The sequence below is a fragment of the Myotis yumanensis genome, unplaced genomic scaffold (assembly GCF_028538775.1).
Source record: "Myotis yumanensis isolate MYYU_CA2020_CCGP unplaced genomic scaffold, mMyoYum1.0.hap1 SCAF_2, whole genome shotgun sequence".
NCBI lineage: Eukaryota > Metazoa > Chordata > Mammalia > Chiroptera > Vespertilionidae > Myotis > Myotis yumanensis.
The window spans coordinates 173,387,056-173,401,644 of NW_027223753.1; the positions used below are offsets into that span (position 1 = coordinate 173,387,056).

At 42.0% G+C, this 14,589-nt stretch overlaps 1 protein-coding gene across 1 annotated transcript in view; it reads left to right on the forward strand.

Annotated features, from left to right (window-relative positions):
* The window catches only part of ETV5 (ETS variant transcription factor 5), a 58,117-nt gene that overhangs the window by 40,723 nt on the left and 2,805 nt on the right, over window positions 1-14,589 (forward strand). The window contains exons 8-12 of the mRNA XM_070406633.1: window positions 1,122-1,381; window positions 3,996-4,055; window positions 8,355-8,423; window positions 8,585-8,754; window positions 13,193-13,294. Coding sequence (XP_070262734.1) covers window positions 1,122-1,381; window positions 3,996-4,055; window positions 8,355-8,423; window positions 8,585-8,754; window positions 13,193-13,294 — 661 coding nt within the window. The remainder of the gene's footprint in view (window positions 1-1,121; window positions 1,382-3,995; window positions 4,056-8,354; window positions 8,424-8,584; window positions 8,755-13,192; window positions 13,295-14,589) is intronic.

Consider the following 14,589-nt stretch of genomic DNA (forward strand, 5'->3'; position numbering starts at 1 on the left):
CGAAAAAGTGATGCTCTTTGTACTCTTTCACAGCCTGCCTTAAAATATCAAAAATACCTTTGCAGGTCCTTATATATTTGTACACTGCATCATTTTTTATGATTCCTTTCAACTAAATGGCTGTATTACCACATCCGTAGCCAGTTCCTGTATTAGACATTTGTACTGGTGACCATCTTTGTAGCTAAAATCTAACTATATCTATGATTTCAGTGTGTTTTATGTGTCAGACACAGACTTATTAACTGCCTGCTCATCCTCTAAGTAATCGGGAAAAACTGTTTCTCTCCTTAATGATTACTAATGAAGTTAAACTTTTTGTTTATTTATGAGTCCTCGTATTCCTTCTTTAGTGATTTTTCCTGATTTATGTCATTTGCCCATTTTTTTCAGTTAGGATGTTCATCTTTTATTGATTTTTAAAAGCCCTTTATGTCAACAACATTAACATTGCTATATTTGTTAGAGAATTTTCCTCCAATTAGTTTAATTTTGGGGTTTGATTCTGGTATTTTCTGACTGTCACAGATTTTCCCCCCAGTTTGTTGTTTCTTTGTTGGTTTTGTTGCTGATGTTTTTTGACTTATAGAAACTTATACAATGAGGTATGTTCATATTTATTTTGGTGGTTTCTGCTGTTGATACAATGTATAAAAAGGTGTTTTTCTCCAAGATTTTATGTTTTCATATATATTTACTTTACTATTATGTTTTTACATTAAATCTTTATTCTATATTAAATTTATTTAAGCATATGGTATAAAGCAAAAGTTCAACCTTTTCCCCCACTAATTTGAAATGCCTATCTTAACAAATTTTGGAATATATTTGACAGTTTCTGACTTTCCATTCAATTTCTTTGACATGCCTATCTTGCATTTCTTCTATTCCTGTTTTAATTATTATGGCTTTATAATATTTTCAGTGTGGAATAGATCATTATCTCTTTTCAAAATTATTTAATCTTTTAAATAAAGTTTAGGATCATTTTGTCAAGTTGGTTGGAGAGGCATTGCTTTGCAAATAATTTCCTTAACCTGAACATCTAATCCTCAATGCTAAATTATAGAAGGTATTCGTGATGTTCTTAATTAAACAATATAACTACTTTCTTCTTGCAGATTTCAGAGACAACTGTCTGAACCCTGCCACCCCTTCCCTCCTCAGTCAGGAGTTCCTGGAGATAATCGCCCCAGTTACCACCGGCAAATGTCAGAACCTATTGTCCCTGCAGCTCCCCCACCCCCTCAGGGATTCAAACAAGAATACCATGACCCACTCTATGAACATGGGGTCCCAGGCATGCCGGGCCCCCCAGCACATGGGTTCCAGTCACCAATGGGAATCAAGCAGGAGCCCCGGGATTACTGCGTTGATTCAGGTTAGTATGAAGTCATGCCACTTCTTTCTTCATTCTCTCATCCATCTTTCTGGGCATTATTGAATGTCTTCCTCCTGTAGGGCTTTGGGGAATAGTTTCATAAAATTAGCCCTTAAAGAACTTAGGAGCTAGTAAAGCAGGTGTGTTTATGCATAACTGAATAAAAAACAGAACACAAAAGCCATGCAAATGGTAAGAAGTGCAGGGGGCAGTCAAAAGTGGTGCAGGGAGATTTCAAGATGGTGGCAAGTAGGTGGAAGCTACACTCACCTCCTCCAGGACCAAACCAGAATTACAACTAAATTAAAAGTGGTGCAGAATACACCTCTGAGGCCAACCCTGAAGATTGATGGGGTCCAATCTTTTTTTTTTTTCAGAGAGGAAGGGAGAGGGAGAGAGAAAATCATTGATCGGCTGCCTCCTGCACTCTCCACACTAGGGATTGAGCCTGCAACTGGGGCATGTGCCCTGACTGAGAATCTAACCATGATCGCCTGGTTACTAGGTCGATGCTCAACCACTGAGCCATGCTGGCCAGGCCTGGGGTCCAATCTTGATAATACTCTTTTTAAGACCTATTATCTTAGGGTCACTGAACACAGGAAATATTATTTCTGCATCTTAGTCCTGTCCCTAGTTCTGTGGTTTTCTTTCTTAATACAAGACTCATAAACTTTCAATATAAGAGTATGGAAGAGAGCCCACATGTGGGACGGGATTCTTTCTATTCTTGAAATGAATAGTGTTTCAAGAAAGCACCTTGTGTGTCATTGCTCTGTGGGGTGCTGGGTGTGCCATGAGAAAGGTGTCTTTTTGGTTGCTTCATGGGATTCACTGCTCTATTGCAATGTTTTCATCTGGAAAGTTTCTGTGTCCTTCAGTGGCTGCTGGTGTACACAGGGAGAGATACATTAGGTCTCCTATTATTTGGTTACTAGAGGCCCAGCGCATGAATTCGTGCACAGGTGGGGTCTGGCCAGCCTGCCCCGATGGGGGCCGATCAGGGCCGGGCCAGCAGTGGGGAGGGGCCTAGGGAGGTTGACCGGCAGGCTCTGCCCCCAATCAGGATGGTGGGGCCAATCAGGAGCAGGGCCAGCCAGGGGGAGGGTCTGCAAGAGGTTGGGGGCGGGGGGGTTGATCAGGCCCCCATCAGGCCGGTTGACCACCGCAGTGCACATCAGAGTTACTGGTCATTCCAGTCATTTCATCGTTCCGGTCACTTGGCTTTTATATAGATAGATAGGTTACTCTTGTCTAGAACCTTAAGCATATCAAGAGTTTAAGCTGTACTTGGGGGCCCTGCTGTCCCCCTCCCCTCCACACACACTCATTCACTGACTACATATCTTAGAGGTCAGGTTTATTAAATGAGATCATCAGGGAAAAGGAGGGTTGGGTTGTAGCTTGCACATCTAGAAACTGTTTCTTCTGCTTCGTTTTTCCTCCTTTCAGAAATGACTTAAGTTTTTCACTCTTTTTTGCAGTTGGTGCTAAAGGAATTTGAGGGTTGGTGGGTAGGTTTTCAGCCTTCCCCAGGCATGCTTTTCTTGAAGACCCTAGGGAAGGGAAGGGCAGTATATACATGAATGGCTTTTGCAAATGAAATAGGTTATAGAATTTACTCAATGGCCTTTTGTGAGATAATACATAGGTTGCTAAATTCAGGCAGAAATTGGTTATGGAAAAGGTTGAGGAGGTAAGCAGACGGGAGACATCTGTTGCTTTATGTTAGAAAAATCACCAAGTATAGGTATCAATAACTTGTAAAGTTCCCATTGGCATTCCTCCTGAAGGCTTTGATGTATTATTCTCAGGAGTAGGCATGACCAGAAACATTTTTACTTTGGGATTGACATTTTAATCTGTCCTGACCAGTTTTTTACCCCATCCCACTCCCTTAAAGAAAGACACTCAGCAGATGTTACCATATCTGTAATTCTTTGGTCTGAGTGGTATCCTGGTATGTAGGCAGGCTTGCCTGGCATAGACACAACTCAACTCACTGTCTTGAAAACATGATGGCAGAAGAAGAGATGGCTGTGCAGGGGTTCCATTCTGACAGGTCCAGCATGGTGCAAATGTACTTGCCAAATCCACTCCTGCCAGTTCTTGTCCTAGCTTCATAGCTTCAGATCCCCTAATCTCTTTGGCCTAAAAATACCTTCACCTCTTACAGCAGTACTGGATGTGACCATCAGCTATAAAGAGTAAATTGGGAAGATCTTAGTGACCCTCCTCCCCGTCCAAAACCCCAAAGCCGCAGAGTTGTTATAGGCAGAAGGCCAACCTTGGCCTTTTAAAAGCCAATTTCTTCTACCATGAGCTCTCTCATCAAGTTTGGTATTAAACTAATTTCTAAATGAGCAAGTTGTGAGAACGAGACATTTTTTTCTCTCAGTTCTCGATTTAGGAGTCAAGAGTCTTCCTTTCAGATGGTGGGAAAACACCATGTTGGTTGTTAGGGTGGTACCTCTTTCCCAGGACAAAACCAAAATGACATGACCTTGGAGCAGGAGAAGGTTAGGGCTTCACTGCAGAGCTGCAGTTTGATTGTTGTGATGACTCACCACAGAAATGATTGACGAGAGTGTGCCTGTCTGTGTTTCTCTTTCAGAAGTGCCTAACTGCCAGTCAACCTACATGAGAGGGGGCTATTTCTCCAACAGCCATGAAGGTAAGTAACTTTAAAAAATAAAAGTATTCAGGGAAGCTTAAAATTGCTCAGTTTCCAGGCTAAGATTTCAGATCATAGTTTAAACCATCCTTAGCTCATGAATATGAGAGCTAGTTGATCATATTCTTCTGTTATTTTGCACACACAGTCTGAGGCATGCCCCTGAGCACTGTGAGGGCTGCCAGCATTTTCAATAGCAATGACCCTAACTTTAGGAGTTCAGGGGAGAATGTGAAGAAAAGGTGGACCAATCAGTTTTCCACATTTCCATACAAGGAGATTACACAGCTGTATATAACACATTCGGCCTAAACTGGAACTTGGGAATTATGTCATGACTTGAGATGGTAGGTTCAGGACTTCTCTTCTGAACATTGAAACATGGGAGAGCTTTTTCCTTAGAACAGCTTCCCCAGAAGTATGTCTTATTTTCTGTCAAATTAACCACTCTATAAATATCTAGAGCAGTGATTGCTCAAACCCAGGGCATCACCTTCACCTGGAACTTGTTAGAAATGCAAATTCTCAGGACCCACCCAGACCTAGTGAATAAGAAACTCCAAGCAATCCGTGTTTTAACAAGCAGGTGATCTGATGCACATTCAAGTCTGAGAACTACTATAGAGCAGAGAGTCTGAGCTTTGGCTCCACATTAGAATCACCTGAGGAGCTTTTAAAATATTTGATATCCAGGCTTCACCCAGACCATTAAGCAGAAATTCTGGGGTGGAACCCAGGGGTTAGTAGCCTCTAAAACTCCCCAGGTGATTCTAATGTGCATCCAAAACTGACAACCACTGTTCTCTAGAGCAGTGGTTCTCAACCTTGGCTGCACATTAGAATCACCTGGGAATCTTTTTAAAATCCTGATTTCTGGGCCTCATCCTCCGGAAATTCTGTTTCTTTGTTATGGGGTGAGGCCACAGCATTAGTAACAAAGAAACAGAATTTCCGGAGGATGAGGCCCAGAAATCAGGATTTTAAAAAGATTCTCAGGTGATGCTAATGTGCAGCCAAGGTTGAGAACCACTGCTCTAGAGTTTTAGAGGAAGGTTGAAAGAACTAATAAAACAGCACTATGAAACATTGGCTGGTTTTTGTAAGTGATTGGTTCACAGGAGTGGTTTCAATGAAAAATTATTTCCCACTGGCTTGGTTGGAGGGGAGACCAGGTGTTGTTGCACGGGGCACTGAGATAATCAGAGTGAGTGTCCAGCCCTGGGAAGGAAGGGCTTCTATTGGACCTCTGACTGTGATCGGCACAGCTGTGTGGGGCTCTCTTCCAGGTTCCTGAATGTTTCTACAGAATCAATTGATGTCTGCAGCAGGCAAAATAAGAGGGAGTTGCGGGAAAGAGGGAGGAAAACATTTTTGCATAATTACAACATTTAGAAAGGAGCATGCTCTTAAAGGAAATATTTTTAGTAAGGCATTGGGCTGCTTACTACACACAAAATACCTGGTGAGTTTGTGTTCGTTGCCCCACTCTTTCCCATTCCTTTCCCTGCCCCCACACAGTGAAGAAGTTCATTGCAAAGAGACCTGCATTTTTAATTGCTCTAAATTATTCTGACATGGTTTTTCCCTCCGTACACAGGCTTGACCACAGATGCCTGTGAAACAGTTAGTGGAACAAGTGTTTCTGATTGGCATCTGTGATTACTAAGATAGCCATCTTGCCTTAGCGTTCACCTGGAATCTTTGCATACTATTTTGAATCTCTCATTTCTACTTTGCTCCTCAAACAGGTCCTTCCTTCCTGCCACCTTTATTTGAGTGATTAGATAGTTGTAGCCACAACTGATGTAATTGCTGGCGCAAATTCAACTGACTTACATTTCACTTAAACCAACAGCATCTTCCAGATGTTTTAGAGAATCACATGTGGTGATAACTAGAAACCACAAAATACATCAAAACGATACTCATGGGCAGGCCTTCATCTGATTAGTTTGAAAACCAAACCTAGAAGGTAATCTAGCTTTACATTTTCTCCCAGTATATTATAACTGCATTATCTTTACGTTAGAGGAAGAAGAGCTCTAAAAATAACACAGCAAGTGTAACAGGTGTGTGAATTTTGAAGTAGTATATTTATAATGACTATCATAAGGCCATTCAAACATCACTGGAGTTACCAAAATCCATATGGAAAATCAGGAATATATAGTTTTCTGGCAAACAAGGCACAAAGCATGATGTAACTCTTGTTGATAGTATAAAGTATTACAGTTTGTCATAAAAGTCAGTTTTCTAATCAAATTGGAAAATAAATGTATCATAGGAGTCACTGAATTCCTGATTTAAAAGTTAGCATTGTATTCCTAAGTCTTTTTTAATGGAGACTATAGATTCTCTCATTTATTCAAATACTTATTGAGCACTTATTATGTATCAGGTGCTATGAAGAAATTCAGAACATGGTCCTTATCCTCAAGGAATTTAGAATCTGTGAGAGAGAATAGAAGATAAAGCTCTCACATTATTCAATTAATTTCTTAATAGTACTATCACAATGTACAATTAACTATCTTAACTTTTTTCAATTATCATTTATTGCACACTTATCTACCAGGAGCTATTCTTGGCACGCCAGTATAAAGATAGATAGATCCATGGAACAGAATATATATTAACTCGTTAAATTCTCACAACCCTATAAGGTAGGAATTATTATCTTCCCTAGTCTTCATATGAGGAAACTGGAGCACAGAGAAATTAATTAACTTGTTCAAGGTCACACAGCTAATCTAGGTCCATCAGTCTGGCTCTAGGGCCTACACTCTTTAAATGTTCCATACCACACCATGTCTCATTTATTTATTTTTTTTCCTACTTAATTGTCTGTGTCCATCAATTGGGATGCGAGCTCCACGAGTACAAGCACCAAGTCCGTAGTCTTCTCGTCTACCTCCTTCCAGTGCAGTGCCTGGCAAAAATATTTATTGAATTAAATAATAAATAAATGACAATAAAATTATACATCCTTTGAGGTAGTTAAGCAAACAGAGAAATAGTGCTTGGAGCTGAGGAAACAAAAAATCATTCAAACCTCAAAAAAATCTCAGTTTCCTTTAAATTGGGCAGTGTTTTCCCAGTTCCAGGCCTCTTAAAAATGGTGCTGGTCCTGCCAAGAACTTGGTCTGGACTGATCACGAAGAAAGAACAACAGATTGTTTCTTGGCACCTTTACCTGTGGATTTTTCAAGTTATAGCAAATCCCCCTCAAAATCTAAGATAGCCCTTCACTGCAGAGTGCCTCCCCCTGCCTGTCCCCACTGCAGACCTGGCACGCATACACCTGTACTACACAGCCAGGTTTGTGGACCAGAGAACTGAGCACAGGGAGCACCGTTTCCCAGACAGGAGCCCCTGGTGCTTTCTCCTGAGAAGTGTGCTGGTGGAGGAGAGTACACTGGAGTGCTCACACCCGGAAGCAGGCCAGACCATGGGGAGAGATGTGGTCCCCATCAAGCCTGTCTATTAAGTGGCTTTGATTTGAACCGCTGATCTTGTCAGGATGCCTGGTGACATGGTGGTCAGCATGGAATGCATATTAAGGGTTTTTGTGGATTGTGAATACAGGACATTCTTTCCTTCTTCTTGACCCCTTTAACTTTCTGCCTTGGCTTCCTTTCATTTCCACGTACATGTGTTGTTGGACCAGTCAGTTCCCCCTTCTTGATCTCTGTTTTGTTATCTGTAAAATAAGTTTTATTGCTAGAACGTCTCTTCAGATTCCTTCCATGTGCCTGGTTATAACTGCAACATGCTTTTTAAGTTATTACTCCGCGAAATCCTCCACAGGCCCAAGTCTTTACTCAATTTGGCGATCCTCTCTCCCCTCCAGACTCTTTTGTAATTGAATGAGGTATGTGGGCAGCCTCGACAAAGAAAGGTTGAAAATGGCGAGAGTATGCACAGATCAACCAAATCCATGTGGCTAGGCCGACTGAAATAGATGAGATGTCTTTTCAGATATAAAGCCTTAGTCACAGCAACACTGATCCATGCAGACATCAGAAGCAAGATGTGAAGGAACTTCTGGTGACTCGGTGCTTCCCTGCAGTCCTAGCTCTCAGAGCAGGGCCGCTCTGAAGCTCTGGTGAATACATCAGAACGCGAAGCCTGAGTCCTTTTGAAGTCCCCCAAAATTCAGTCTAGCATCGATATTTCCATTAATGGGGCTCAGGGCCCAAAAGGATAGAATCCCATTTTAGTTCTTAGATCCAGAATTTTAATAGAACACACAGAGAATTTGTTAAGCAACGTGGTCTTTCTTTTTAACTTCTCCTTCAGGCTTTTCATATGAAAAAGATCCCCGGTTGTACTTCGATGACACTTGTGTTGTTCCTGAGAGACTGGAAGGTGAGTAGCCCTATCCGGTTTGTTGCTAAGCCAGAGGCTCAGGGATGTCAGAGCACCTCCCTCAGTCTTATTAATAGCAGATTAGCATTAACTCTGTTTTGCCCAAACCACCTGAAATACTTAAGATTAAAGTATTGCATGTGTACCTTTGTCCCAAACAGGCAAAGTCAAACAAGAGCCCACCATGTATCGTGAGGGGCCCCCTTACCAGAGGCGAGGCTCCCTTCAGCTGTGGCAGTTCCTGGTTACCCTTCTGGATGACCCAGCCAATGCCCACTTCATTGCCTGGACAGGCCGAGGCATGGAGTTCAAGCTGATAGAACCTGAGGAGGTGAGCATTGGATGCTGGACTCGAATGATTTTTTATTTGTTGATGGTGCTGATGTTTGCTCTTGTTTAGTTCTCCATTGAGGCTTGTACAGTGTTAAGTACGCTCTTCTCATTCAGATCTGGCCTGGTCAGTGGGCTTGGCGGTGCCCTTCCTATTATCCAGAGGTCAGTTTACAATTCACAGACAGGCAGATTCTCCACTGTGAAATACATTAAAAAGCATTAGTATCCCTTCTACAAAGTCTGGGGAGGGGGCCATAAAGATCTAAATGGGGCCTGTTTTTCGCCTTGGAAAGTTGTTTACAAGTGTTGTTTCAGTGATAAACTTGTTTTGGTGTCTGCCCTTGTGTGTCATAGCCTATATGTGGAGCTACAGAATATTTGTGTGATGCTTTGGTAATATATTACAGGATGCAGCTACCCCAGTACATATTTCAAATAGCTCTAACCTAAAGAAATGAAATTATCAGAGATAATTTAGATTTTTTTAAGTATATTATGTGACATCACAATAGTTGAAAGATGACAAAACCTTCATTATTTTGTTAATAGAAAAAGAAATAATGTTAACATTATTACTGTCTGTTGCTCAGAACTATTGACAAAAAGGCCTATGGACAGAACCAGTACCATTTCTTCAGTGGGGAAGACATATTACAGAACCCCTTACCTGAATATCACATAACAAAGTAAATTAAATTAGACTCTCAGTTTGGCACATTCCAAAGGGATTGATTTTTAATTTCTATTTGACTTCAATTCTAGCGAGATTATAAATGAGAAGAAGTAACAGCCCTGAAAATCTTGCATGTGCTTCGTAGAGTAGCATGTACATAGGTGTGTTATACATTAAATCAGCAGAGCATAAGTATCTTTGGGTATGTGTAATTGAAATGAGAACAATGTTCTTAGAAAACATTTGAGCAAGAACTGCAGTTTTAAATGTTGTTCCATTAATTCCAGGGCTCAGGTTAGCACACTAAGGGGTTAAGTTGGTATGAGGGCTAACAGTGGAGGTAACAACCTGGCACTTGATTTGGAAGAAGACAATGGTCCAAAAGTTAAGAGGAGAATATGTGGATTGGAGGCAGTTATAAAAGGAGATGCACGTATGGTGTTCCTTACCTTGTATCACTCACGAAAATGGAAATGTGTCAACATTCCATGTTATAAATGGTTCTGTCAGGACTCAACCTACCTTCAAAGCCAGAGTCCGGTACCGTTGTGTTTCTAAGCGTTTCTTTATGGCTAAGTCATGTGGAAATGGACCCATGTTTTCGGCCACCAGCCATACTGAGGAGCCATCGGCCTGCATTCTGTTCCTCATAATGCGGCCTGGTTTATGTGAGGCTTGAGGAAAGCATGTCGCCTAGACTCTCCGAGGCTTTGTGACAGTAAATCTGTCCTGCGGCAGCCCTTATTGATTTATCCTGTTGCACAAACAGGAGCTTTTATTACTTTATTGCCACTGCCTCGGGCCTAAGCACAGGCTGTACAGCTGCAGGTGAACCTGGTTATGACCCTTTGTAAAGCTGTTATTGAATCTTCTGCTCTCCTACCAGTGGTAAAGAAAATGATGAACAGATGGCAAAGGGCCTCTGCTTTCTCAATAAAGAAACTAATATTAATCCAGAATGCTCATAAATGCCAAGCGGCCAAGTCACGTGAGGCCCGTGGTGGCCTTGAGCCCCCCCTCGGCTGATTGGACAGCTTCGTTTCTTCAGGAAGTGCTCCTTCCCACCCCACCTTGCCATCCCAGGCATTCCATGAACCCTGAATGTTCCAGGCTCTTCATCCATGACGGCTCTGTTCCATCTCTGCACTTTACCTCGGGACAGGCAGCATTTGTGGTGTGTTTTTCCCACTGTACTCCTTGCGGGCCCTTCTCTTGTTAATGTCAGGAAGATACCAACTCCTCGGAAAAGCTGTAAGAAGTCGTCATGGGGGGAGCTGGGAGGGTGAAGTGGAGGAGGAAGCTGTTTGGGATGTAATTGTAGGCAGCTGTGTGGCTGAGTAGTGCACTCTGGGTAATTATCCATAATATCCATTACACTGTGCATGGAAATTGTGGTTTTAGAACTGCGTTTTGGCAGGCCCCCTAATCAAATGTCTTTTGATAGTCGTCCAGCTTAGCACCCTCTCAATTATGACTGACTCGGCTTTAATCTGGAGCCATTTTAACTGTGAATCTGCATTAATGAATATTTTGGGGGTAGGGTTGTTTGTTGAACATGTGGCAGATAACTGATGCCATGGGAGGTGTAAAAGGATGGGCTGCAGAAAGAACCGCTCCCGGTGCTATGGCTGCTCTCTCTTGAAAAGGGAGGAAAAGATATGTGGATTTTTTTTTTTTAACTCCTTCAGCCTCCATCCTCAAGATGCCTGCTATCAAAGGAATGGTTGGGAAAGATGAAAGGCAGAAAGAGCTGGTAACAAACCATTCCCTGCTCCCCTCACCCCAGAAATGAGGCAGCCTTAATTCCCAGCTGCTCTGCAGTTGTGCCGCATTATGCATTACTGCAGAAGGAGCAGCCCTGGTGAAGGCTACTGAATCATAGGGCCCTGGCCCAGGAGGATGAGTCAGTAACTATGGCTACCACAGATGCTTTGAAGTCTGTGCATATACAAAACCTCTCTCCAGTAAGCTATTGCATAAGCAAGTGACTGCAAAGAGAGGTTGTGGCAGAAGCGGAGGAATATTCAAGAATGTTTTCCACCACTAAATACACTAAAGTGATGAGGCTGGGCTTCTTTTAAGGGTCCCTGCGTCACTTGTGGCTGACAGTAGTTTAAGTACGGTTTCATAGTCTCATTTCTATTGAGCCAGGGTGGAAGAACATATATTAGGGTAGCAGGTTTCCCTTTACACTGCTATTTCCAGATGTAATTTTTGGTTAATTTTGCCCTTTTGGCTATTTCAGAGATAGAGCTGAATGGATGCATAATGGAGAAAGGAGAGCCAGGACATCGTGTGTGCATAGGGGCAGGAAGTAAACGAATGGAAATTTAACTTTCACAGTTTCTTGCAAGGCAGAGTGGAATCATGGCTATTAAATTATTCTAATGTAATTAGGACAGATGCATTCCTCCTTACTTATCAGATCATTTCTGGTATTTATTAAAGGTCATTTTAGAATCCTGAATTCAGATGTTGTTTTCATTCTGCCCAAATACTTTCAGCAGAATGCTGTTTTATGATCTACTTTTCCACTTGCAATCTCCCTACTTCCCATTCCATATTTAACATTTGGTGTTTTAATATACTTATTTTGCTGTTTTAAAAAAGTTTCCAGCCGAAACCGGTTTGGCTCAGTGGATGGAGCGTCGGCCTGCGGACTGAAGGGTCCCAGGTTCGATTCCGGTCAGGGGCGTGTGCCTGGGTTGCGGGCACATCCCCAGTGGGAGATGTGCAGGAGGTGGCTGATCGATGTTTCTCTCTCATTGATGTTTCTGGCTCTCTGTCTCTCTCCATTCCTCTCTGTAAAAAATCAATAAAATATATTAAAAAAAAAAAAAAGTTTCCAAAACTGACTTAAAATGTTCAAAACCTGACCCCTGGTTTGCATATATTTAAAGACCTCTGAGAAGACTCACATTTCTAGGGTTGTTCTTTTCCTGCCTTGACAGTTATCTTTATAGGCAGGATTTGGGCTCTTGAGAAACTTGAGAACAGAACTTGCTTGGCTGCCCTGAGAATTGGGTAAACTCTACTAGGAAGTTTTTTGGCTGCAAGACTTTTTTTGCCCAGAGCTCCAATTACTTCTCCCCATCATTGCACCTCAGGTGGACTGGGTGGGATAATGCACTTCAGAACTGTTTGGGAAACCCTGTTAATTTTTCATTAAGTGGATAATGGTGCTACATGTTTTAATGTCCATTCTGCAAGTCCTCTGGGAGCAGGGGATTGGATGGCAGCAGGCTGAAATGATCTGATTCCCCCTTATTCCATGAGCTGCAATAAGTAAACATCTCCCAGCCCCTCTCCAATCTTATTAGAATTGAACTTTTGCTCTGCTGGCCCATTAGCAACTCACTAGTGTGTTTCTAATGTTTCAGGAATGACCATTCTAATTATTCCTTATTGACTGCTACAGAAACTATAGCACTTAATGGCAACATGTTAATGGTCTACGGGTATTGGTCAATAATTCATATGTGGAGAAACAGTAGAGGGCCTGCTTCCTCTGGGACATTAGCCCAGCCCTCTGTAATCTACAGTACTAGCATTCTTCCACCTCTAGGTCTCACCTCTTAGCCGTTGTGACCAAATCATCACCTTTGTGGAATGTTTAGTCTTGAGGGAATGAGATGCTTTTCCTTTCAGGTCAGGGAAATGGAGCATTGACCAGAGCAGTCAGGGTACAGAACTGGCTCTCCTGGGTCGGCAGAAAACCACTAGGCCCAGGGAATGAGTTTCCATTGCTTTCCTGTCTCTTCAGGTTGCTCGGCGTTGGGGTATCCAGAAGAACCGGCCAGCCATGAACTACGACAAGCTCAGCCGTTCTCTACGCTATTACTATGAGAAGGGCATCATGCAGAAGGTGAGAAGTTACGAGAGACACAAACCGCTCTGACCACATTCAAAGAGAATGTCAAGGGCTTCTGCAATAAGGCTGTTTATAATGGCTGGCTGGAGAAAATTAGAAAATAAATGGTCTTCTCAAGTTCTTACTGGAGAAAATGTCAGCCTCATAAGTGATTCTGTGGTAGGAGAAAGTCTTGGAAAAGCAAACTTAAGACAAGAGTCAAATGAGATATAAAGAGTACCTTTATTGCTCTTGGGTGTACATGAAAACCAGAGGTTGTGTGTGGAACAAATCATGGGAAAATTAGGCTCCTCTGCTTTACTTAAACTGCCTCTCATTACGAAAATGTCCAGACACTTAGGCCAATTATTGTATCCATAAAGGAGCATGTGTGGGAATTGACTTGAATCTCACAAGAGTTTCATTGAAGTCTTTAGTTGTTAAAACATCTAGACCTTCAAATATGTTGGTTTAATGCTCTCAAAAATGTTAGAGAAGTAACCAACTCTTGAAGTGGGGAACCAGAGATTTAATGTAAAACTGTGGCTTAGAAAAACTAAATAGGAATGGTTAAGTGTATGTCTGCATTACCTGAGCGAAGCTGATTTTCAGGTTTGATTTTTTGGAGGTATGGGATGCTAAACAACCAGCAGAGAATGGTTCCCAGTGACCTAGATTGCTCGTCAGCTACATCATGAGGCCTTTGGATAATCAAGACTTTTTAGTGCTAAATAGTGTTATGATGGGTAAATCCATATAAAGTAGTTATCAGTTCCTCAGTGTAACAGAACCATGGAATGAGCAATTTAAAACTGCAGGTAAGCCAAGAAGCAATTCTTTTTGGCTTTGGAACAAACTTAAAATTTCCACATAGGCTGTCTGATCAAATTCCTAGCCCTTAAAAATAACAAAGCTTACTGTGGAGATTGAACTTTGGAAGTGACTGAAATCATGACCTGGCTTTGGCTTTGTACCTTTCTATATATATATATATATATATATATATATATTTTATTGATTTTTTACAGAGAAGAAGGGAGAGGGATAGAGAGTTAGAAACATCGATGAGAGAGAAGCATTGATCAGCTGCCTCCTGCACACCTCCCACTGGGGATGTGCCCGCAACCAACGTACATGCCCTTGACCGGAATTGAACCTGGGACCCTTCAGTCCGTAGTCCAACGCTCTACCCAATGAGCCAAACCAGCTAGGGCAAGGCTTTGTACCTTTCAATGCCGAAGCCATTGTACTTCCTCGTAACACCAAGCGCCAACCTCAGATACTCATTCTTTCTAAGCTGTGACTCTAAG